Source organism: Zootermopsis nevadensis, unplaced genomic scaffold (genome assembly GCF_977971745.1).
Source record: "Zootermopsis nevadensis isolate Lab colony 2312 unplaced genomic scaffold, Znev_1.0 Znev_ptg000013l, whole genome shotgun sequence".
NCBI classification, from domain to species: domain Eukaryota; kingdom Metazoa; phylum Arthropoda; class Insecta; order Blattodea; family Termopsidae; genus Zootermopsis; species Zootermopsis nevadensis.
Window position 1 is genome coordinate 15,232,722 of NW_028259145.1, and position 25,392 is coordinate 15,258,113.

General features: G+C 35.2%; 2 protein-coding genes and 1 long non-coding RNA gene across 11 annotated transcripts in view; 2 read left to right on the top strand and 1 right to left on the bottom strand.

The window, feature by feature from the left end:
- The first annotated feature begins 310 nt into the window (after positions 1-310).
- Positions 311-9,738, top strand: LOC110836863 (glutathione synthetase). 4 transcript variants are annotated; one of them, XM_022078526.2, is made up of 11 exons: positions 311-549; positions 2,637-2,755; positions 3,265-3,448; positions 4,520-4,595; positions 5,816-5,949; positions 7,074-7,116; positions 7,706-7,779; positions 7,865-8,029; positions 8,153-8,414; positions 8,850-9,127; positions 9,242-9,738. In XM_022078526.2, exons 1-11 carry the CDS (start codon positions 524-526, stop codon positions 9,366-9,368), a joined length of 1,488 nt encoding a protein of 495 aa, XP_021934218.1. In that variant the 5' UTR covers positions 311-523; the 3' UTR covers positions 9,369-9,738. The 4 variants fall into 4 exon arrangements, with proteins under 4 accessions (XP_021934218.1, XP_021934217.1, XP_021934219.1 ...); XM_022078525.2 differs by having other exon boundaries at positions 312-549; positions 5,813-5,949; XM_022078527.2 differs by having other exon boundaries at positions 313-722; positions 5,813-5,949.
- On the bottom strand, positions 6,350-20,192 carry LOC110836864 (uncharacterized). Its single transcript, XR_002545483.2, has 2 exons — positions 19,938-20,192; positions 6,350-6,977 (listed from the first exon to the last, which is right to left on the bottom strand). It is a non-coding gene; the product is annotated as an uncharacterized LOC110836864 (long non-coding RNA).
- The window catches only part of LOC110836862 (uncharacterized), a 31,930-nt gene continuing 18,342 nt past the window's right edge, over positions 11,805-25,392 (top strand). For 3 of the 6 annotated variants that reach the window (XM_022078519.2, XM_022078518.2, XM_022078520.2), the window contains exons 1-3: positions 20,216-20,383; positions 21,872-22,111; positions 22,612-22,707. In XM_022078519.2, coding sequence (XP_021934211.2) covers positions 20,246-20,383; positions 21,872-22,111; positions 22,612-22,707 — 474 coding nt within the window. In that variant the 5' untranslated portion in view covers positions 20,216-20,245. Of the gene's footprint in view, positions 11,963-13,939; positions 14,192-18,426; positions 18,984-20,215; positions 20,384-21,871; positions 22,112-22,611; positions 22,708-25,392 lie in introns of those variants that run through there. The other 3 variants (XM_022078524.2, XM_022078522.2, XM_022078521.2) reach the window with 3 other exon arrangements.

Here is a 25,392-nt window from a genome sequence, read left to right on the forward strand (position 1 = left end):
CAAGAACAGTGGACATTTCATATTTTTGCTCTGCTCCATGGAGTAAATAAGTAAGTAGCACATGTGCCCAATAATACATAAAGAAGTCATGGAAAGTGAGGGTGACAGCTTTCTGGGATACTGGGCCAAAATTTGGTCAACTTCTATGAGACTACACAATGCAACATTCCAGAAGGCTGCCATTTTCATACTTGCCGCTGTGAGAGCGTAAAATTATAAAGCCATGGAGAAATTTCTTAGAAAACAATCGCTGAAGTTGGCGAGAAATTACTGCCTTGCATGGAACCCTAAGGTTCATTATTATGTTTACAAGCCGCCATTGGTTCCTATACTGAGCCCAATAATAGAAAATGTCATACAATTTTTCGTCCGAAAAGGACATTTGTTACGGATGAACCACTGGCGAGAGAGGCAAAAATGCAGTTCATGGACTGAATTAGGGAGTTCTGTTCAATGATATTGGCGACTATGAATCGACGAACATGGCGGCTACGATCGAACGAAACACTATGTACATACATACATGATGTGTGATATTGTAGTCGAAAGGTAACTGTTGGTGTTATCTGTGGCTGATATAATTCATATATATTAAAGTGTGCTTTGCTATGTGGCGGAACCGTGGAGAGTATGTTATTCCTTGTCACGAGTTGTATTAAAGCCATGACTCAATATTCTGAAGCGTATTGAGAGGAGTTCTACACTGCTGTTATAATTAAATGGTAACGTTTTATGAAAGGAATTGCAAATACATTTTGTGACACCTTGCTTTCACTGTCATACAGTTTGCAGATACTACTTATATTTAGTATGGTGTTAGATAAAATACAGGAACCAGCTTACGTTTAGTAAAGATTTTGAGGTAAGATTCTTAACACTTAAAACTGCCACACTGTGCCTTTGGTGCAGACACCACTTCTGGCTACAACATGGTGGTATGTGTAGTGACAATGCAATGCTTTGTTGTTTCACAAACCTCCTCCCCCTAATTTTATAAGATTTAGGTAGTGTAGCTAGAGAAATTAGAAATGATTTCCACTTTGAAGGTCTCATCAAATAAAAAAAATGGCATCCTGACATGATAACCCTGCATCTGGGACTTGTAATTTGACATACCAAGGGTGTGGTATACTTGATATAGCAGTGTGAAGGGAAATTTTCAATAACTCTTTCCCTTACACGTTTAAAGCAAAAGCACAATGTATCTTTTCAGAATACTAAAAATATGTGATATATATTTTGTGATGTTTCTTGGGCAGTCAACTGTATAACTATTTGATGTGTTTTCAGCATTTCTGCAGCTGCCCAAAGCATTGGAAACTCATTTCATATTGACATGGATGCTTTCTTGAGATGACCTCATTGCATTAATTTGCCATGAAAACTTAAAATGTTGTGTACTTTACTGAATAGTTTGGTATTTTGCAGTGCTGTTCACACTGCAAGACTATAAATTATTTTCATTCTGTTTTATTTTATAATCAGTTTTTAAAAGAACATGTATTACAAAATGTATTACTGCTAAAGAATTAGGTTTTGTGTCATATACCAATTTTTTGTACGATATAAATATTTACAAACTTTAGTTTGAATTTCAAGTAAAGTAGAGGTTATATCGACTCGTAAGGTCCATATTTTTACTGCACAAAAATATAATTATGTGGTTACATTACAGATATCTGTTTTCAGTGTTAAGGTTGAAGGACTACAAAAATGTTGAGCAAATTTTTATTTTTGATTATTACATTTTACTTCAACATGAAAATATGAGCATCTCAAATGGAAACCATGACTGTTGATTCATTCAGTGCTGTGCTTTGACATGCCTATGAATTGCAACATATCTGTCCCCTGCTGCAGACATTTGTCTGAACAATTCTTTATAATATTTGTATCTTAATTGCGTCATGTTTGTGTTATATCAATACATATATTTATTTTTCCAGTCTATACACAAAACTTGTTTTAAAATAATGTTGTTAAAATTATTTATAACATTTACAATATAAATTGCATTATGTTATATTTTATGGCGCTTTTCTGTGTCGTATAATATTACATTTATCACAGCGCTTTTGATTTCGACGACATGTTTCGATGTTTACCACATCATCATCAGGCTTATCAATTCATATATTTTTAAAAACTATTGTACATTTGTGCATTGCGTTTATAGATTTTTAATTTTCAGTCTTCATCTTGATTTGGAGTATGCATTTTGATGTTCATTATCAGGTTGTATTGTGATGTGTCGGACGTCTGATATCCACAGACGATAAACTGCAGTTGCAGTTTATCGTCTGTGGATATCAGAAGACTGAAAATTAAAAATCTATAAACGCAATGCACAAATGTACAATAGTTTTTAAAAATATATGAATTGATAAGCCTGATGATGATGCTGTGCGCTGTGATAAATGTAATATTATACGACACAGAAAAGCGCCATAAAATATAACATAATGCAATTTATATTGTAAATGTTATAAATAATTTTAACAACATTATTATTTTAAAACAAGTTTTGTGTATAGACTGGAAAAATAAATATATGTATTTATAATAACTGTTAGTAAAATATTATCATTGCAGAGATTTCACATATAATACAATGGCTGTGTTGTATTTTGTTTTAGGTCTTGGCACAGTGAAAACATGACTGATAATCAACTTGAGCCATGCATTAAGCTGCCATTGGAAGATGGAGTCTTGGCAGATATTGTTGAGAAAGCTAAGGACTGGGCACTCATGCATGGTAAGAAGACTTGTACTTGTACGTTAATAGTTATCATTTTCTTGTTATTGGATTACTGTTTGTAGGAAACCATCTACTGGTATATAGAGTAATAATTTAAATTACATTCTATTTCATGGAATATATATATTCCCCATTCTGCCTCTGCAGGCTTTATAAAAGTACTCTAAGCATTATATTGTTGTGACTCAGATTTTACCTTCGAGCACTTTAGCCTGATAAATGACCCTTCAGAAATCTATTGCTTGGGACTGATACAGCTACTTTTAAGCTTTTGTGTTGTAGGTTAATTTCTTCAACCTTTTCTTTTAATCTGAAAATACTAGTTCTGATATATTTTCATTCAGAAGTAGAGCACTGGTAGTATGCATCTGAACAGTTGCCACAACAATGTGACCTACAGGAAATCCATATTCCATATTGGTCTGTTGGCATCTCACTGTTTCTGGCTTTAAGTCAGATATTTTAGGTACGCCACTGTGCTGCTTTAACTTTTACTAATTATACAGGTGCTTGTATGAGATCAAAGCTGAACTTCAGTAAGGACTCCCTGCAGTTTGCTCCATTTGTTCTGCTGCCATCAACCTTCCCTCAGAAGGAGTTCAAGAAGGCCGTGGAAATCCAGATTATCCTCAATGAGCTAGTTCATAAAGTTGCACATGATTATGAGTTTCTGTCCTCAAGTTTGAAAAGGTAAAGATACAAGCTTTGTGATTATTACAATAAATTGGCATTCTGTGTTTCTTGGGGTTATTCATTTTGTGATAGTTTTACTCTGAATAAAAGTATAACTAAAATAAAAAATAGACTTTTGGTTGGTGCTTAGTTTCCATCGATTGTTACTGTTTGTAATTTTGCTTATAATATGAACTCTGTACCAGGAGAACCATTTAGTATTTAGATACTAGTAGTTCTTTATTTTACATACGGAAACAGTTGGCCTCATTTCTTTTAACCATACAGTTGAATTTACTTATCCTCTGTGTATTTTTTTACCTTGTTTCTATCCAAGCACTGTGGTTCTCAAAAAATGGGATGTTAAAATAGACTGTAACTCATTTCTGTCCAACTTGATCATTTTATTAAAATTAGTTTTTATATGTAAGCTGGTTTAGATAGATTCTATAAAATCTTAGATGTATCATGGAAGAAAGTTTTTCATAGTTATTTGTTAAGTAGTATTTGTGCTCCTTACTCACAGAGCCCACTCTTCGGACGTACTTACGTGGTTCGTAAAAACCTTTAGGCAAGAGATTTAAATTTTGTTGCTGTTGTAAAATGTTCATTCTAAACATCTGTAGTGTTAAAATGTATGTAAGGCCTATTTATACATCACAACTGGACAGTAAACCACAGAAAAATTATTTCAAAGTGATGGTAGTTTTCTCTCCATTGACAACTTCCTGTGATTAAAATTGCTTGAATGTTGGTTTGAGATTACATTTGTATCTTACAAATACTATGGTAAAATATTTAGGTTTTGTCTGCTTGAGGGACCAGATTGTTGTGGTTTTAAAACACAGTCCACTTTAGTATAGAACACATGGAAGGGTATCTTAAATTTTGTTTTCTACTATGTTAGCATGGCAAAGGGTTACATTACAGATTTTACTTGGCATGGCAAAATATTTGCAAAGACAGTATAATTTGTCCCAGGATGAGTTTTTTAAATACAGATTCATCTCAATTTGTATGAGTATTTTATGTTAATAACTTATTGGTGTTAGAATTGACATGCATGTAAACATCTCTTTTCCGTGACAGCACAATAGAAGTTGACAAGTTTACAGGAAGTTTGTTCCAGATATATGAAACAGTGCATAAAGAAGGAATAACTCAGGTAAGAAAATTATTAAATAATACTGCTGTTTATATGTAAAATAACTCAGACTTGCATCTGCAGCTGTCACATACATATTTCCTTCATAATTTGTTCTCTTCATCAAGTATTGGTAGGATGATAAAATTAGGGATGACAAAATGGCTGGGACATGTAGAATGAATGGGAGAAATGCGTATAGGATTTTGGTTGGAAAACCTGGAATTATGACCAAAAGGGAATAAAAATAACTCACTGTGTTTGTGTGTATGTATAAAAAGGGTACGTCATCAAGGATGAGATGGTCAAGACATGTCGCACATAAGAGAGATGAGAAAAGTATACAAGATTGTGGTTTGAAAACTTTGAAGGGAGATCACTTCAGAGTCTAGGCATAAATGGGAGGATAATACTAAGATGGATCCCAAGGAAATAGTGTGTGATCTTGTGAATATGATATTGAACATTGGATTCATAAAAAAAAACAGGTAATTTATGGATCAGCTGAGTAGCTGTCAGGTTCTCAAGAAGGACTCTACCCCATGGAGTATGTGTAGTTGGGTGTTCAGCAACATTGTGTTTCTGATGAGTAAGAATATTTGGTATTTCTGGCATGTTCAATTCCTGTGACATATTATGATGCCCCATTTACAGTGTTTGACATACTTTGCTCCCAGAAAAGCACTGTAGCAGGGTTTCAATGTTTATATATCATTGATTGATGTGTGTTCGGCTATTACAGGATATGGTAGGGAAACAACCATTTTTTTAAAATTTAAGATGTTATCATGGATCTTATTTGGAGGGCCTGAGAAAAACTTAAGTTTACATATCTGACTTTGTAGTTAGTTTAGATTTGTAGAAAAGTTAGACTCTAAAGTGTTATTGCCACTGTGAATAATATACAAATTGTTGTACTTATTGTATAAGATTCTTGCTAAGTGAGACCAACTGTTGGCTCTTATGTGGTACCTTCTACCTGGGTAACAGCTTTTGCAAATTGATGTGGTTAACTGCTAGAAATTTCTCTCTTTTTATATTACATCAGTAAGAATATTTATAGTTTCTTGCTTAGATTATGATCTACATATGGTTTTTACATTTTTTTGAATTGCAAGACAAAAGTTTTGGTTACAGAAATAAAAACAGAGAATTAACCATGTGTTGCCTCTTTCCAGTTGAAACCTTCATTGTGTTTACAATAATTTTTGTTTATGAGCTTACTTTATTTATTACAGCAGACATTTAGCCTTGGGCTGTTCCGGTCAGACTACCTGGCCCACAGTGCTACCAATAATAACATCAAACAAGTTGAAATAAACACCATTGCATCTGGCTTTGGTGGAATATCTACACACATTCCAAGTCTGCATAGGTAAATGACAGTAACATTTTTCCTGTTCACATGTCTCATACATGTTGCATACTTATATATATTTTCTTGGATGGCCTGTTTGCAGAACAACATTGGTCTCAGTTGAAATGTGCCCATGCTGTGTGTTTGTGTAGGTGTTCTTCACAGATTGTAGTAGAACTTGGCAATATTTTTATTGTTTCTGTGCTTCAGTATACTTGCCTTGCTGTAAATGGAAACTTTTCAGTGAGTAAGAATGAGAGATGTCACTTGTGTCATATTCTATGTATTTACAAGTGCAGTTTTTGTTTTCATGAATCTAAATGTTTTCTTAAAATTATTGAATGAATACATAAAATTGGTAGATAGTAATTAATACAAAGTGGGTAGAACAGTAATCATGTAATTAATATGAAGTGGGTAGAACAGTAATCATGTAATTAATACAAAGTGGGTAGAACAGTAATCATGTAATTAATACAAAGTGGGTAGAACAGTAATCATGTAATTAATACAAAGTGGGTAGAACAGTAACATGTAATTAATACAAAGTGAGTAGAACAGTAATCATCCATATAGTTTTCTCTTCTCAGGATTGCTCAAACTCTTATTTCACCATATCTTGGAATTCCTTGAGCAAAATACTTGCTGATGTTTTGTCACTCTTTTGTAAAAAAAATTGCTTTTCCAGAAGTGCTGTGTGAGAAGCCCATTTTCTTAATGCAAAATATACTAATCCAGCCAAATAATCAACAAATTCACTGCCATGAGAACTTCTGAATTTGAAGGTAGAATGTTTAGTTGACTGTTTTTACCCATGTGAAATTCAAATCCAACGTCGATTTTCTGATTAATGGCCCATTATTCTGAAGTCATATTGATACATGAAAAAAATATAAGGTCTGCAAGTTTTATTTGGAATGTATATTTAATTAAATGCAAGGAAAACTATTTTGTTTCCTTGTGCTGTTTATTTAGTTTGTCGGTAACAGATTTTATGATGCTGTGTGGTTTCTGTACACTGTTGGCTTTATGTCGGTTTATTTCATCTGGAATAAAAGAATATCTGTATCAGTGAGACATGCAAAACTGCAAAGCATGCTTTTGGAAAATAAGTGTATTCTATTGGTATTCAAATTTTTCAGATACATACTTCAGGAACTGGGACATGGTGATAAGGTAAAAAATGTAAGTACTATGTAAGTGAAGGATCTGTAACTATTAGTATGTGGTTTTATTCCTGCTGTTATAGTAAGTTTTATGTGAGCCCAGACATGAAGGATGCGTGACTGATCGTTTTATTGTTGAAAAGATGTTCTGAGCACACGTGTGGAAGATATTTACATTGTTTAAATGTACTTAATTTTTATTGATAGAGATATGTTAGGAACATAGTTATTAGTATCTCGGTTATAGAATAATTTTTGTTGTACAGTTTTTAGTTATGAAATATTTTTTGTTGTGCAGCTTTTAATTTTAGTGCCTGTTTTTTGTTAAGGGGACAGAACACAGTTTTAAACAAAAAAGTTGCAGCTGAGATGCAGTTAAAGTGTTGTTGTTGGTTGGTTCAGTACTTATTGCTGTTGTAATGTGTTCTAATATGCACTGCCACCTGCTGGCAAAAAAATAAGTTTGATTACTTTGTTGCAACTTGAAGTATGAAATTTCAATCAATCAGTAATAGTACATATTTAAACAAAACTGTCTCTGTCCGTATCTCGCAACGCCTTAGTTTCGGTAAGATGTGTTTTATAAATGCATTCATATTTAATTTCAGGTTCCGGTTAACACGGCTTTGGAAGGTTTATGTGGAGGTATGCTTGAAGCATGGAAGCTGTTTGGTGATCCTAAGTATGTATAATGAATTTCAGTTTGTGTAAGTGCCAAAGTGAAGATATGACATTTAAAACTTAGCAGTGATTTTGTTATATTTCAGTGCAGTGATTTTGTTTGTAGTGGAGAATATAACATACAATATTTGTGACCAGCGGTTCCATGAATTTGAGATCAGACGGCAGAATCCTGCAGTAATCGTTGTCAGGCGAACCCTTACACAAATTGCAGACACAGCCAAGCTGGGGAAGAACATGGAGCTTATCATGTACGTCGTCCATTTAATGTTAAACACATGCAGCACTTTTTATTAAGATAAAAAGTTACAGATTTTTAAAGTAATTTTTGTTACCAACTTTAGAACTTTGAAGCAGGATTTTTCTTGTTATAGTGATGGTCTGTCTGTGGCAGTGGTTTACTTTCGTTCTGGCTACGAACCTGCGCAGTATCCTAGTGACAATGAATGGGCAGCTCGTCTGATGATAGAACGCTCATTGGCCATCAAATGCCCTTCTATTCATTATCACTTGGCAGGCACCAAAAAAGTACAGCAAGCCCTTGCCACACCAGGTATTTTGAAAAAGTTCCTTCTTGACCCTGCCAAAGTCGAAGCACTACAGGAGATATTTACTGGTCTTTACTCACTTGATCTGGTGAGTATAATTTATTTTTAGTATTATTGTATTAAGGTCTTATGATTTGGGGGCGATGTGGCCTGCAGCCCACAACTCTCGCATTTAAATCTGTAGGATATGATTCCATGAGAGAAACGTAGCTCGTTCTAAGCTGGTTATCTTATGTGTTGTAGCACCGTGCTTCAACATTTTTAGACTCACCGCTATGAAAACGTCAAATCCTACGTGGCTCTTTCTGTGGGTGTAAGATTTTAATTTTTTTAAAATTCTTTTTAGTATGGTGTATATTTAACGGAATATAGCATAAAAGAAATACTGCGTAAAGACTGTAATTAGTAAATCTTTGAGCTTGATAGGATTTGTGATACCCATTGATATTCTGATTTATGAGCAGAAGCAGATAAAGAAGACAGTAGATAATAGTTTAGAATTATGTATTTGTTTATCTGTTAGGATGAGCATGGGAATCGTGCAGCTAACATGGCAATAATGATGCCTGATGGTTATGTACTAAAACCACAGAGAGAAGGCGGTGGAAATAATGTGTATGGAGAAAAGATTCGTGAAGTACTGCAGTCTATGACTGATTCTCCTGAACGAACGGCTTGGATACTTATGGAACGCATCGTACCTCCAGTACAGAAGGGGTACATAATTCGTCCTGGTGGACCTAAGGTCCCTCAGATGGTCAACTTGGTGTCAGAATTGGGCATATTTGGAGTCATCATAGGGTGAGTGATGAATACGCGAAGTGTCTATTAAAACTGCCGCAGGAAATTTTTAAAGTCCAAGAATTTTGGTAAATGCTTGTCTAAACTGCTTTTATGTTACATGGATGCTTTCAGGAATTCAGATACCGTGATTGCAAATCAGCAAGTGGGCTATATGTTGCGCACGAAACTGAGTGATGCTGATGAAGGTGGTGTCGCTGCTGGATCAGGGGCCCTCGATAGCCCCTATCTGATACAGTGAGACCATAAAACTAGGAATTCAGGTATCCCATATGTTGATGGTTCTGTCTGCGGAATAGTGCACAGATTTAACAGAAGTATTTCCGTGTACTGTGGCATAAGTCTAATCTGGTCACTGATGTATGTATGTCCTGTTTCACTACAGAAATGTACATTATTTTTGTATAATTTAATGTAATACTGATTGTAACACCGTTGTAGATTTAACATACGTGTACATTGTCTCTTGTTTGTGAGACGCGGTCTAGAGTGTTCTTGTACGTTGTGTATATAATTTACACTTTTGTACATTCCACTGTTGTGAGATTCTCTGTATTTTAAAACATGTGTAATGTAATACTTTTGAAATGAAGGAAAGTGTATTATGCATATATTTGTGTGTGTATCACATATGTACATATTTTAATTTACAATCCGGGGTCTGCAGTGGCCGCACGATCTAAGGCGTGGGTCTTGTGCCTGTTTGGTCGCTGGGACCATGGGTTCGGATGTTTGTCCGCGTCTTTCTGTGTCGTGCTGTCCTGTGTAAAGGTAGAGGCCTTGCAACGGTTCAATCCCTTGTCCAAGGAGTCCTACCGAATGTCTATAGATCAAGCCAACTGAAAAGTTGGGGACCCGTTAAGGGTACCACAAAATGTACAGACATTGTTAAACCGGAAAAAGAAGAATAATTTATATTCCAAAACTGTGTAAATTGTGTCTTGCAGTTTTTAAATTTTAAGTTAATTACTTCCTTCCTGAGGATGCCTGAAGCTAGAAAAGTATACCACTATTCCAGAGCATCTAAATAGCATGCTCAGTTTGTTTTATTGCCGTGTGCTGCACAGCAAGATCGTATTTGTTTGGGCAGATTTCAGAGAAGCATACTGTCTCCATTTAAAGGGCTGAAGTGACAATGCTGGGAATCAGGGGGATTGTATTGGGTAGGGAAGTCTAGAGGAATGAAGTAGAGATTGAACGAGGCGAGTGGTGAGACCCCAAAGACATAAGAAGAATGGATGTGATCGGAAGGGGGAGAGTTCGAGGGAAGTGGTCGCCCCTCATACATTTTGTTTAAAATATCATCTTTGTGGATGGTTCAGTGTTTATAATGAGACTTTTAAAATATTCATAATGTGCAACGACTAATTTTGAATTAGCTATTTTTAATGATTAATACTCTGTGTTGAAAACTTCCTGCCGATGGTTTCACATCCACTTTAAAGACGTTCTTTGAAAGAATAAACACGTTGATGAAATAATTCAGCAGGTTTGTATAGAAATGTGTATGCAGTAAAGAATTTTTAGATTGTGTACTATATTTTGAAGTGGAATATGTGTAATTATGATTTTAATAGTGATCAGTGTTTTAGTCATTTATGACTGGCCAAGAGTTACTCGCTTTTGTCAGGTTTGCCATTCAAGTAGACATGCCACATTTGAAACCAGAACATTGTTTATTCTTGAGATTGTATTCACATTCGTATATTGTGCAACTGAATTCAACGTTCTTAGACGTTGAATGAGAGCAAACTTGTAGAATTGGAAAGCAAAAACAAACTTGTTAAAAAGTCTGCTTTTAATTTGGCTTTATGTATAAAACAACGACAGAATTGTCTCGTTTGCCTGACATTTCAGACATTTGGAAACAATTTGTACGCACCAAACAATCGATTTTTAAGTAGCATTTGTCATATGATTGCCACGGATGTGTAATACGAATATGTTCAAAAAGAACTTTTCTGTAGCGACATCAAACGTATTTCAATGAGAAGAAACATTTAATAATTTGTTGGTATGTTGTGAGCGGTTGTTAAATTTCAGCCCCATCCCGAGGGTGAAAGACACTCCTACCCCTCGGAGGCTGTCCGCAAATTTATTCGCAGATGCCCTCTGTCTGCAAGGTGCCACGCCCATTAGCAACCTGAGGACTCGATGTGCCGTAGTCCCAGCTATCCATTTGAGAGGAGTATTTGTAGGTAGAATTTATAGTATACTTCGATAAACATTTGCTATAAGCGCTCATTATGGTCGTAGATGACGTAATGAGCAGTTCAATTAAATTTTCATCCCCCAGTTGGCGACACGTTTCCCACCACGAAATGATTCCAAATGTTCTGTACCCGCGCACACAAATGGAAGTCATGTTTCGAGTCCGTTTTCTTGTTCGTCTACTAGTGAAGGGTCTTCGTAATAGGCACTGTTTTCACAAGAAATCGAAAGGAATGACAAGTAGAAGTAATTGAAAAAGTAACTAAAATTTAGCATGCCACTGATATTTCGGTAAAGTATGTTAATCTAGGTAACGCTAGACACTTGTCGGAATTTTGGAACTTTGCTACCTTCACGCAAGCTATTATCTAAACCAAATAGATCTATTTATGCTCGGGACTGTGCCGGTGCATGTGCACTCATTGACCGCACGACAGCGAAAAAAGAATCATCTTTGTGTTATAAATAGTCTGTACAATCTTTGGGTCGAACCTTCGTTTAACGTAGCCATTTGGTCGTAAAGGCATATGATCTTTTCGTGTTTTACAAAGGAAATTTTGTCTTCACTCTCATCATTGTTACCGCGTAGAAGCTTTTATAAACTAAAATAATGGAGAATGAAAGGTAAGAATTTGTATTAATTTTTTTGTCACTGATGTTAATGTATAGCCAATAGAAACAAATAATAGTGCCTGAAAATTTTATAAGGTGGGGATTATAACCCACCCCTCCCCTTTCCCAAGTCGATTTTACTGTTAGAATTAACATGCGTCAGTTTTATAGCTTGCTGTGTTTGAAGTATGTGATTGGGCATTTAGATTGTAAATGTTGGGTCTGAAGATCAAATGGCAATGGATCAAAGTTCAGTAAAAATAACCACACAAAGTTAAAAGCGTATCAACAGTTAACAAGCCAAGTTTGTATTGGAAGCTAATTAGTGGAGACTAGATTACTGATGTCGGGATGAATAAGGATTATTAGGAAGATGGAAACAGCTTAATGCTTTAGGATATTAGGGTATTTTCACAACGATGTAATCGTAGTAAGTTCATTGGATTATACAAAAATGTTACCTAGGCCTCTTGCCCTTAATACACAATTCATATAGAAAAATATGTTCAAGCCTACCACCAACTTTCGAATTATCCCAATTGTGTTTCAAGTAGAGTGCAAAAGAATAATTTTAACATTCTTTCTCGTTTCACATTAATTTCAGGAACTAATAAAATTTTGTGTTGAAAGTCTGCGAAATATCTGTTAAGCCAGGAATTGGTTCATAACGTCAATATCAATAGAGGCTGTATTGCTTTACATAACGGAATCAATAGAGCTATAACTTTTAGTATTCCCTCTTTCAGAAATGTAACATTGACTATTAATGTGGATGCTGAAGAGGAGTAGGGCTCGATTTTGGGCTGTTACGCCATAGTAGTAGTAGTAGTGGATGCTGAAATGGTGGTCTGTGTTGACATGGAGTAGAGATTCAGAGAACAACCATTTAATTTGTCTATCGGATGATTATAAAGCATGCACCCCACGTGTGTCAAGTTTTCCCGCAAAAGGACGTTTAAGGGGAGAGAATATTAATATTTACGAGCAAATAAAACTTAAGTTTTGTATGCTGATTGGTCCTATTGTCGTTTAGACCTTTCTTGTTCTCATGCCACCATGAGAATATCGACGAAAACAGGAAATTTTAAGCACTGCAGGTCATATATGTCTTCCAGTGATGCGGCTGTCGTAATGTGTTTCGTGTATCTGTTGATTAAAAAATAATGAACAGGAAGAAAACGTACTTCATAACTACGTTGAATTGCCTATTTCCATTTAACTCTCAATGTTCAAATAAAACCACTACAGTTTACTGCATTGTCCCCTGTCTAGACCTAAGAAGAGGGTAGGTTTTTATTTATCGACGCTGTCAATATTTCATGCTGTAGCTGCCACATAAGCAAATGGGGGGAGTGAGGATCTTCATAATTGGTACTCTTCAACCAGATATTAGTAAGGTGATGAAATCAAGGAGGATAAAATGGGTGAGGCAAGGGACAAAGGAGAAATCATACGAAATTTTAATGGGAAACCTGAAGAGAAGAGACCACTAAGGATATGTAGGCGTAGATTAGCCAATATTATAATGGACGTTAAAGATATGTAGTCTGAAAATGGGAACTGGATTAAAGTGGCTCATGATAGAGTACAATTGTGAACACAGTAATGGATCCTCGGATGTCATAGAAGGTGGGATATTTTTTGTTAGACAAGAGAATAAGTTTTCCAAGCAAGACTCTACTGTGTGCAGTTATAATGAGGTGGCTCTCAGATTGTTGACCAGATATTTCTTACTGATGACGTGGACGGGAGAGCTTCAATGTGATTTTGTTTCCACTTCAAGTGTTTCGTGTTTGAGATCTCAGTGCACATCAAGTTTGTAATATATTCGTTTTTAAATGAAGGGTTGACTCTCGTTCCCACTGCAATGAACACTTCCTTGTCCCATAATCCTGAAGTAGTGTGCGAGGTTAACTGTATGAGGCCCCAGCGATCTCTGGAGCGTGATTGGTTTGATTGTCACGTGCATCATGCTCACTACAAACAGTATCGCTCCATCTGCCGAGCATCTTGACAACAGCTTGTATTCAGTTTCCGAAACTGAAAATTGATTTACGCATTCATTGCAACCAGAAACGGCGTCTTAGACAATCATAGTAATAAAGTAATGGTGTTAGTACACAGAAAGGCTCGATGCGAATGTGTACAATAGTGATGGTTACATGGATCACGAAATTCAGTCGTTATGTAAGAAGTGACAACGTACTTCTTTGTCACAGCATATGGAGCATATAAATACAGGTAATGTACACCGTGTTCCATAATTATCTTTACAACTTTAACACCTCATTCACACGACATAACCCCTCTGGACTTTTCTATAGGGATATAGTGTATCGAACAGAGGTTCGCAATTTGGAAGACCTGAGACGAAGGATTACTGCAGCCATCGCAACAATTGTTGCAGGGGTGCTAGAGCGAACATGGCAAGAAATCGAATTTCGTCTTGACGCGCTACGTGTAACTAATGATACGCACGTAAAGGTGTATTAAAGCAAGAAACAAACTTTGAGAGTTGCTCTTTCATATGCAAACAACCGCATTGTGATATCTCATCTCATTATTTGGTTATTAAGTGTTAAAGTTGTAAAGATAATTATGGGACACGGTGTATTATATTCTATGCTTACACCGCAAGGGACAGTTAATGACAGCAATGTGTTGCTATAATTTTATTATTCAGCGTCATAATAAACACATTGTTAAATGGATCGTAAAGAAATGGAGTGTTAACATGAAGACGATATGTCATTCTTATGAACCTCTGTGTTTCATATGAGGAAGGAAATTTGTTGGCCAGCAAAAATTGTCTTCTCATAGTAAATCAATTACAATTACGAATTGGTAATTTTATTAATTACTTTTTAGTATTTTACTGGTGCCGAATGAATTTTGGAATAATGTATTAGGCTTCGAGTGATAATAGGTTTGCTGGTTGTGTGCTAAAGAACTGGTTAAAAGATTTAAAGTCGTATCAGCTACAACTTAAAACAAAGTTTTAATTTATCAAACGCCTTTTCCAAAATATCGTGTGTATGCCACACATTAAGACCATATTTCTTTGGGTTCCATTTTAATATCATTCTTTCATTTGGGTCTAGGTATCCCAAGTGGCCTTTTCTCTTCATGTTATCCTAATGAAATATATGTGGTTTTCTTCTTCGTTGTGTTTGCTACAGGCTGTGGCCCGCTTGTCACCCAAATAGGCTAATATTTGGTGAGCGGTACAAACTATGAAATTCGTCATGACGTAATTTTTTCTACTCTCCTGTTAGTTATCCTTCTGTAAAGTTTAAATATTTCCTTTGGTAGCCTACTTTGTTTCCAGCTACCCCCAGTCTGTGTTCTTCTCTCAGATAGCGACAAATTTTCACACGAACAGGTATATATGTGCCTATGTTTAACGTTTGCCTACTTCAAAGCAAATTGCTTCTCATGAAATCCGTCTATTCGTTTTCCTATCCTGAAACAGGTTGACACAGGTAAGATGAACGGAATTAACAATCAAATTGCTCGCGTGTGCATCTCTGAAGACTCAAGTTTGAAATAATGGAAGGTACTTCTTCTCTAAACTATTATAAATATGTTTATACTATAAACTTGCATCAGGTTCTGTCCATCATTTCGGAATATTTGAAGCTGGCGACTGTATGTATATAAAGACAGATCGTTGATTATTTTTTTGTATCATTCTGTATGTTATTTGCATAGGAATATTTACAGAATGTCGTTATCAGTGTTGTCGAATGTTATCGAAGTTTAGAAGAGGCTGCGTCTTATGAAACATGAGAGGCGGGATGCAGTTAACAGTATTCTTCATTTATTTAACGTTTCTCATTGCATTGGTCGAATTATATGTAGACAGACTTGCGATTGATGAATTGGAACGGATGTGGAAGGTGGCGGTCGTGGACCATTTGAGGTACCTTCCCAACATTTCTGTGGAGAGGCTGGATAAAATCTCGAAACTGTCAGAATAAGCTAGCTATCCGCGGACCGAGTTTTGAACCTGGTGTTTCTCGACCATGAATCGGGAATGCCAACCACTCAACGCATAGGAAAACCAAATACATTACAGGCATAGTAACTGAGACTGAGCTGTAGAGTACTGCGGAAGGGAAATGGTGTTTCTTGAATGGACAGTGTACGCTTCATTATCTGCTATCCCTCCCAGTCCTTCTCATCCCATTGCCTTTCACTTTTAATGGACGTGGAACGCACAGATTTATCCATCTACTGTAACAGACATAAAGCCAGATATTTTATTTTGAAGGTGTTTAAAAGAGACAACAATAAACATCTGACGTATTTTTTTCTTATACTAATGTTTAGTTTCTCTTTTACTACGCTAATAGGCCGAGTGGAATTAAATTGTGACAATAAAACACGATGAAAACGTCTCACAGCTCTATTAATATTCTAGTAGTATTCTAATGCTTCATTGCAGTCTGTTGGTCGGTTGCATTACAAGAACTGACGAACAGGATGAGTAAAACAAGAAGATTGAAGAGGAACAATCCGTACCAGAATACACTTTCCATAGGCGTTCTTTTCACCTTGGCATTCTCAATGCTCTGTTTAGATTATTAGATGCTCTTTTTTGTTCAGATTCGTCACCGTTTCAGAGTTAAAGCGTTTTTAATTTCATGTAGCTTTAACAATTTTGATTTTTGAAAGATGGAAATAATTTGTTTTAGCATAACATGTCAATTGATTTACTTGTTTGCATTGAAAGGAAGAAAGAAAGCAAATTTTGCCGTTTGTACCATCCTTCAGTTGTATTTCTGAGTTTCTCTCAGATTACAACGAAACATTAAAAATTCACATCTGTAACATTGTCTCCAGCCCGGATATCAACACTGATATGCCCTCAATGCAGCAAGAGAAATTTCCGTCCCAAACACCATAAACGAAATGCGTGTACCCAACAACCTCCTTAATTATTGTACAAGAGCTTTGAATTACCCAGTACATACAAGAGACTTCAAATATTGATACCATTACTTTTTTGTACATAGTTCTGAATCACTTACGCGAATACGGAAGACCGCCAAAGTAAATAATAACACATCTATCTGACAACAAACCTTTGAAGTAGACTTCACTGCACTGATAAGTTTTCTACAGAATTTAGTTTAAAGGGAAACGTACACATGACTCCCTTGAGAAAAAAAGAGGGACATTTGGGATACTTTGCATATTGTATTAGATAGAGCATGACAAAGTACAAATCGGTTGAAGGCACGTGTTTTTGTTTGTTATTAATGTTTTGAAACAGTAGCGAATCAACAATTTTTACCTTTAGAAAACAAAGTGATATTACCGTCACCTATGGTGTGTGTGTGTGTGTGCGTGCAGGACTTTTGAATCACTCTCTAGTTACGATGACAGTGTATCTTTATCTTTGACAGTCTGAGATATTGTACCGATAAGTTTAACTCTTGTTCCCTTCTTTGAAAATATTCCAGAAGTTTATCAGTGGATCAGCATGCTTTGTGAGTGTCTTCATTTCTGACGGTTTTAAGCTTTCATTTGCAAAAACTAGATTACAAAGAACACATCTGAAGCTAAACAATTTCGCTTTCTTTGCACAACCATATTTAAAATAGAGGTCTATTTCAAATAGCCCTCATTAAATAGCCTGACACTAATTTTTCTTTTCTTGAAATGTGACTGAGGCGAAATGGAATACGAGCCGGTTCCATTGTTTTCAATACCATTAGTACCTTCTTAGTTTAATTTGAATATACTGTTTATTGTGTTGTTTATTTAATAGCACAACAGTCTATTGTAGGGATGATTAAACTTCCGAGGACTGAATGAATGAAATACAGCGAAGTCTCCATCTTCAGCTCTGAGAATGGATACAGCATATTTCTGCGAAACGTTGGTATCTATCCACAAGTCTACAGGCGTCACAACCCAGAAGAACAATATTTTATTTGAAATTGAATAATAATTAAAACAAGATTGGAAAGGTGTACTCTTTGAAGTACACTGAAATTCTAAATGTGTTCTTCACGCCACATCACGGGAGATGACATCATGTCGCTTCATTGGTAACCACGGCACAGAAAACACTGATAAAAGTCATTGCTGGGATGTGATTAGAGATAATTGTTGTAAGCCAACAATGACATCGGTTCCCATTTTTACAACATATTCCTACAGGTGCCGCTGTTCCCATTGTTGCAACATTGTGTTCCGCTTTATTTTTTAAACAGTGTGAGCCGACAATGACCATGGTTACATTGTTGCAATAAAGTTTCAACATTTACCCCTGTCATGCGGGTTGTCTGTTTTCAGGAAAATGCAACAGAGACCGACGTGAACGGGCCCATAAGCTGTTTTTCGTTCATGCTAGAGAGCGAAGGACACTTAAAAAGCATTGTGTTATATATTTATTCAAAGTAATCGATTTTACATGGTATTATGTCGTAAGTGTCGACTCAATAAATTACTACACACGATCATATGATGGGTTGTGATCGGCAGTTTAAAAAATACAAGCGTCATAGTTTAGGGACTTTCTTGAACGGATGTTGGCTAGCGTAAAGGTGTAATCAACTTGTAATTTTCTGTGAACGAATAGAACAGTACTATAATTTTTTAAACGTATCATGTTGAATTAAGTTTTATTTTATATTATACAGTTTTATTGCCATTTAGAAGATGTCTATGGAGAAAATATATATGTTCTGTAGAACTATTTTCTGGGTGCATGATTCATGAATTGACGTGCAGCGTGTGGAAAATTGCGAAATCAGACCTACGTTATGAGACGAGACGAAAGTAGGAAGTTGGAAGTTGAAAGTTGAAGTTATTTGGTAATTAGTGGTTTTGTGGCATCATTACCATTGTTCGTGATGTGCTGGTTTTATGATAGTGGTATATATATTTCAATGATGCTCATGTGCACAGTGAAATATATCAGTTGAGACTTTCATATGGGAACGGAAGTACAAGTTTCATTTGTGAATGAAAGTATTGATCTTGGTTGGCTTTGTTTTCAAACGTTTAGCAGGTTAATGTGGTGGGTATTATTATTATTATTATTATTATTGTTGTTGTTGCTGTTTCTGTTTGAAATTAGTCTCTTGTCTACCCTACCAATTCTGTATTGTGCGCAGTTTCCACACTTATGTCAGGAGCTGTCCAGTATTATAGCAGTACGTTAGGTCTTTGTTCTACACTTTCATTGATAGCATATTTTTATTTAAAGTTAATATCTTCGAGATATGTGTTCTGGGTATAGTACTTGGTGTTTTACGTAAATACCAAAATATTTGTAAAACTTTATCATATAACTTGGAGAAACCATTAGTAAGAAAAGAGTTGCAACTTTGGAATGTACTATCCAAGAACAATTCATCACCCATTATGTGATTGTCAGCACTGTCATCTTGGCATGTCTTTATAAATGCAGAATCTTGTTGAGAACTGGAATACATATTATTTCCACATGCCAGACTCCCAGATTTTTGTACTAATAATATAGTAATTTTGACATGTAATTTCTTTCTTATTTATAGATAGATTTCATTACTAGAGTTTGTTGTTACCGTTGATATGTTTACAATGTTTTGACCATTTGTGTCAGGCAAGCCAGAATGTTTTGTGTGCCAGTAAGTAAAATCTAACTTCAGTGGTACAGATGGATTAGATTGGTTTTTGTAAGTCTCAGTAATTTTAAGTGAAACCCAGTGTCTGTTATAGTCATATGTGGTTATTGTTCAAGATTAGCTTACAGATTTGTCATGAAGCATGCAAAATTGTTTTGTTTATGCTACATTTAATTACCTAATGTTTGGACACAGCCTCTGCATAGAGTAAAAATTACTGATTTTGGATATCATATAGGATGATCCCCTCTAAAATTATACAATTTTCATGAACTTGAGCATGATTGCAGTAATATCTGGATGTTCAGTGGAAATCACAGATGCAGTACAAATATGAGAAACAAGAAATGTTATAGACTGCTTACGTATGTTTTGTGACGAGTGGCTGGTGTGATCTGAACTGAAGGTAGAAACTGCCCCTGTACAGTATTATTTCTTTTTGGTTCATTCTTTCTTCCTTCCTTCTTGCCCTTATTCTCTTTATTTATGTAGTTCATGTTGTGGATAGCCTGGTGCCTTTTGTGTAAATCAGCACTTATGTAAGAGTTATTTTTGTCTTGTGGTGGATTCTTAATAAACATTGAAACTATAATCAAGAATTATGTAGATGGACTGTCAACCTAACATGTTTATCTTGTACCAGAGGGCACTGCTCCAAGTGCCTGTGAGCAGGATGGAAAGTATGATGAAACTAACAACACAGAATCCTTTATCACTACTTCTTAAGTTTGGTATTATGGCGTGGAATGGAACCTGTACTGATAATTGTTCGGGACATGGAGAATGCCACAATGGGACTTGTCTCTGTGAGGTAAGACTTATAAATTTACAGTGTTCACAGAGATTAAACAAAATTTAATATATTTATGTTATACTTACCAGTTTCGATTGTTCCTTGAACAAGGTCTGTTTGAATTATTATTGGCAATTGAAAATTAAAAACTTTTTTATAAAAGTGTGAAAGTTAGGTTGTGTTTCTCAGTCAACTTTTTGATATATTTTCACAGTTATAATAATCTAATATTTTCTGTGCATGTTATTTTATATAGTTGTCATTTGTGCTTAGCAAGATGCTATTTCATAAAATTATCAATGTTTGTTATTATTGTTGGAAGTCCTCTGCATAGATTTTAACAGTATGGGAGCATGAGGTGGTTGGGTGTTGTTTTCATTTGTTTCCCAATGAATAGAATAGATTGTTTTCAGTATGGACTGTTTTATACACTTTTTTGACAAAATGAAGGAATCGCTAGTGTCTGCACAAACAGATGTATTTCAGTTATTTCCTTGCACAGAATTTTCAGCTAGGGAAAGAATTAGTGAAATTTAAAAATTAATTGCTCTACTTTTTAAAAATTTATGCACAAAGGGAAATGTTTATGTTGTTTGTGTCTCTGATGACCAGTTATCATGGATATGGAGTGATTTACCTTAAGTAATGATATAAAATTTCAGAGGGGGAAGAAAGAAATTCCTTCTTGTACTTAAATAAGAAAATCACTTTTATCTGACAAGATGTTCATTAACTGGAACAATGTGTGTTCATAAGATGTGAATAATTTTTGCAGACTGTGCTTAGGAAAAGAAGCATTGAATTCATATTGCCTTTACTTCAGGAAGCTATTAATATAGATTGTGACAATTTAATACTTAACTTTAACAATTTATGGTACTGATAATTTTCATGGAATGAAATTACTAAAAGAAGTTTTTAATCCTGTCCTAATCTTCTGTCATTGAATTCAGACCATGACAGGTAGTTGTAGACTCTAGCAATACTGGATTGTCTTTAATTAATGTTTTTTATTATTGTTTTCACCGAGTTGTTGTAGAAAGTCTTAGTTTTCTGGGTATGATACATCCATAGTTTGAAAGGATTGTTTGAAAGTCACTGAGAATAAAATTGTCAAAATGGAAGCTTTAAAAACATGGAAGCCATAGTACGAAAAATGAGGTTACATTACTTTATATTATTTTTAGTGTTTTGTTGATGAAGCTTACTATAAGATATATATATATATATATATATTATATACTGCAGTTTTAAACATTGATGTGCCTATCTCTGATCACAAATGTGTGTTGATGAGTATATGGCAGTTAATAATAGGTGACTTAGGTGCTAACATAAGAAGGACATTTGTATATTTTTAATTTAAACGTTTAGAATTACATCATGTTTTAAGATCAGTAGAACTTGTAATAATATGATAGTGAATGACCTTACTTGAAGTTTGTTTTTTTAAATTGTTTACAAAATAATGAGGCTTGACTGATTTGATATGTCCATAATCTACAGATTCAGTTTGATGGGCCAGAATGCCATGTACCTAACCTGAGTTACTATGTAGCATTCGCCACAATCTTCTTCCTGCTGGCACTAGTGTGCCTGATCCAGCTGGTTATATGCATTGTAGCAGAATGGCAACGAATGAAGGCACCTTCACTTCTTCGAGCTTGTCGTGTTACCACACAGAAATTGTTATATTTTGTGGTGTTTCTAGCTGCCATTATAAGGGGTGCATATTTTACATCACCGGTAAGAACAAATAAAATTCTTCCTAAATGCTTGAAGATCAGAACAGCCTCAGCACCATTATAGAAAGATTTTGCATGTACAGATTTTTCTCTGAATATTTTCCATTCCTATTTTTAGCAATTTGTAATTGTCTGGTTTAAATTAAGTGTGCATATTCTCTTTATGAGATTCATTATCGTTCAACAACTAAAAAAGTTCATTCATTGGTTTAATCATTGTTATCACTGCTTTATATGTCATTTATTTGAGGCTGTTGCTGAGGCACTGATATGCAATTATTTTGTTTCCAGGTGATTTAATTTAGTTTACTACAATAGTTTTCATTGACAGATACTTTTGTTCTTGTGAAATTGTGGTTTTAAAATATTTGTCTAGTCACAGAAAATATCACATCTTATAATGACAATTTTTGTGGGAAGAGCAGAAGGATAAACAGTAATTGTAATATTTTTGCTGCTTTTGGAGGACTGGTTTGATTAAAGCATCTTTTTAATATTTAGGCTGCATTTGAGGAAGGATGGTCACGCAGTCTTATGAGTGCATACTACCCACTTTTGCTATCTGGTTCGTCGCTCGTTGTTTGCTTTTGGGCAGAGGTGAGTACCCAGATTTATAATGTATTTTTGTTTATCCAAATTTAAACTTCTAGTCACCTTCCATTCCAGGATTTGTTCTATAATCTACTGTCACTCATATACTTATCCTACAATAATTGATATGGTAGTTGTATGTTTCATAGGTCTGGTATACCACCTCTTCTGTATGTCAATACTGCGGACATGTCTCTGTGTTAAAGTATGAGTGCTGTCTGTTATGTTACCACACTAAAACTCATAAATTGATTGTGAGACTAGGTATAGAGAGAACTTCACAGAATATTTGAGGATGTAGTCTGGGATTCATCTGGCTTATTAAAGTGTCAAGTTATGGACTCTTGTGAAGGTAGTAATGAACCTTTGATTTCCATGAAAGGTGGGGAATTACTTGACCAGCTGAGTGACTGTTAGCTTCTTAAGGAGGACTGTGTTACATCAAGTTAGTTGCATCCAAATTTCCACTTCCTTTTCTCCTTGTGAACATGGAAAGTTGTGATAACAAAGATCAAAGGATCATCATTTATCAGTTTATGTAAGGCACATATCATTACAGCATTCTGTGAGCAAGATTTTAATTGTGTAAGGAACTTCGTTAGAATAACTATAACAGGTATGGATTTTAGCTCTGTTGTATACTGTTTTCATATTAAATTGCAGCACATCTGATTGTATGAGATCTTATAGCTTTGCTATGGGATGTGGTGATGGAGAAGGAACCACTTTTTTGTGATGGGAACTTATTGTTTCCATTTATATTAACCATGCTTAATGTAGTGTAATATTAAGTCTCATATTATATGAAACCTTATGGATGTGGCTAATTAAGGAAATTATTCACATTTAAAATACTTTTAATTATGCCACTTGAGTGCTTTACTTACAGTTTAGTAATGAAATGGTACATTCCTTTGAATGTAGTGTGTAAGAAAAAGTTTGAAACTGTTAGAAGCCTATAAATTGTAATCGAGACATTAAAGATTGAATAACTTTGATGTAATGTGAAACAATAGAAATGTTGGGATGATTCTTATTTTTGTGTGTTGCATCAAAATATTACTGTATCTGTAGTCTTATTTGGATTGTGAGAATGACTGTGTTTTAATTGACTGTAATTTTGCCACTTCACAAGCTGGGGGGAGGGTCAGGCCACTTATTGTTGATTGTCTTCTTTGTTTGAGAAGATTGCCACTGTAAATTAATGTGCATGTGTGTTGAATATGTAGTGCTTATATTACCAGACTGGTATAATCCAGTATATCAGTTTCAACTACTGGCAGACTGCAAATCAGTATTGTGTTTGGCAGTTTGCTGTTGTAGAAATGGTGTCATAAATGAATGATTAAGAGGTATTAATGCTAAACCACAAACATTTGAGATTTTGGAACAACTATATAGATAGAAATTATTCACAGACAATGAGTAAGAAAAAGAAAGGCATAAGGATTGATTGAACTGTGAGGAACAAATAATCAAGCTGTTACTCATCCACTTAGTAGCAGCTGTAGGATTCTGATTGCCTGGTACATGTGTACTTAGTATGAACTATGTAGGTACACTTGCACTGACTGGCTTGGATGTGTTATTGGGAGCTGAGAGGAGGGGAAATAGTGGAGTTGCTTCACCTTTGTAGTGGGGTAAATAACAGTGTTTAGTAGGGGTTAACAGAGCATTGGCAGATTGAATCCTTAGTTATCAGCTCAATAAAATTAATTTGATACAGGATGTACCATTTCAAACACAACCCAACAACATTCATGTACTGCAGCACACACATCAGAAGCAGGTCAATCCCCTTGTAATACCCTTCCAGCTTCCTCTGTGACACTTGAGTCAGGGTCACCCTTTTTTTGCTAGGCCATTGCTCATGCCAGTTGTGCAAAAGCTTGGCAAATATGGTGTATTCATGAGCAGTGTGTGTATTCATTCTTGACAATTCCTCCCATAAAAATAATTTTCTGATGTTTGTGAAACATGTAGCAATGCATATCCTGATTACAAGCAGTGTAACAGCTGCAACAATGGGATATGGCTGCAAGAATTTAATATTCCTATTAGTTTTGTTATTTTTTGTGTAATGGAGTCCATGTGTAGTATTAAGGGTTATATTTCAAATGGAAAACACCATGTATTTAGGATAGACATTTGCTATTTCAAGCAAACAAGAAAGAATAAAGTCTGCTTTATGATCAGTAGGAGTAAATCTCCCTGTTTAAAGTCCTACAATACAGTGCTTTGTGTTTGTAATAAGTATGATTGTAACAAAACATTATTAATTTTATGTGTTGAAATGCTTTGGTTGTGTTCACTTGTAGTTGTAATGCACATTGCCTGAAAGTGAGTTATAGTAACAGAAGCTAATTGAGTAGGATCCTCCTTGAGAAGCTGGTAGTCACTGAGCTAGTCAAAAGATTTTCCCCTTGTATGAAGTTCCTGACTGCATTTTCCTCCAGTCTTCTGTTACATTCTCCTCAGCACCCTCCTGTCAGACATTCTTGATTCATTAAAGTTTTTAATCATTATTATACACAACCTGTTGCTACCTTTTAAGATTATCCTCCGTCCATTTTCTTTCCTAGTGTGAGAGACCAAGTCGTATACCCATATAAAACAAGTAAAAAATGGTTTGCAGTGGGAAATAGGGCTCATGTCAGCAATACCTGTTAAATGAGGTGGTATACTTAGTTA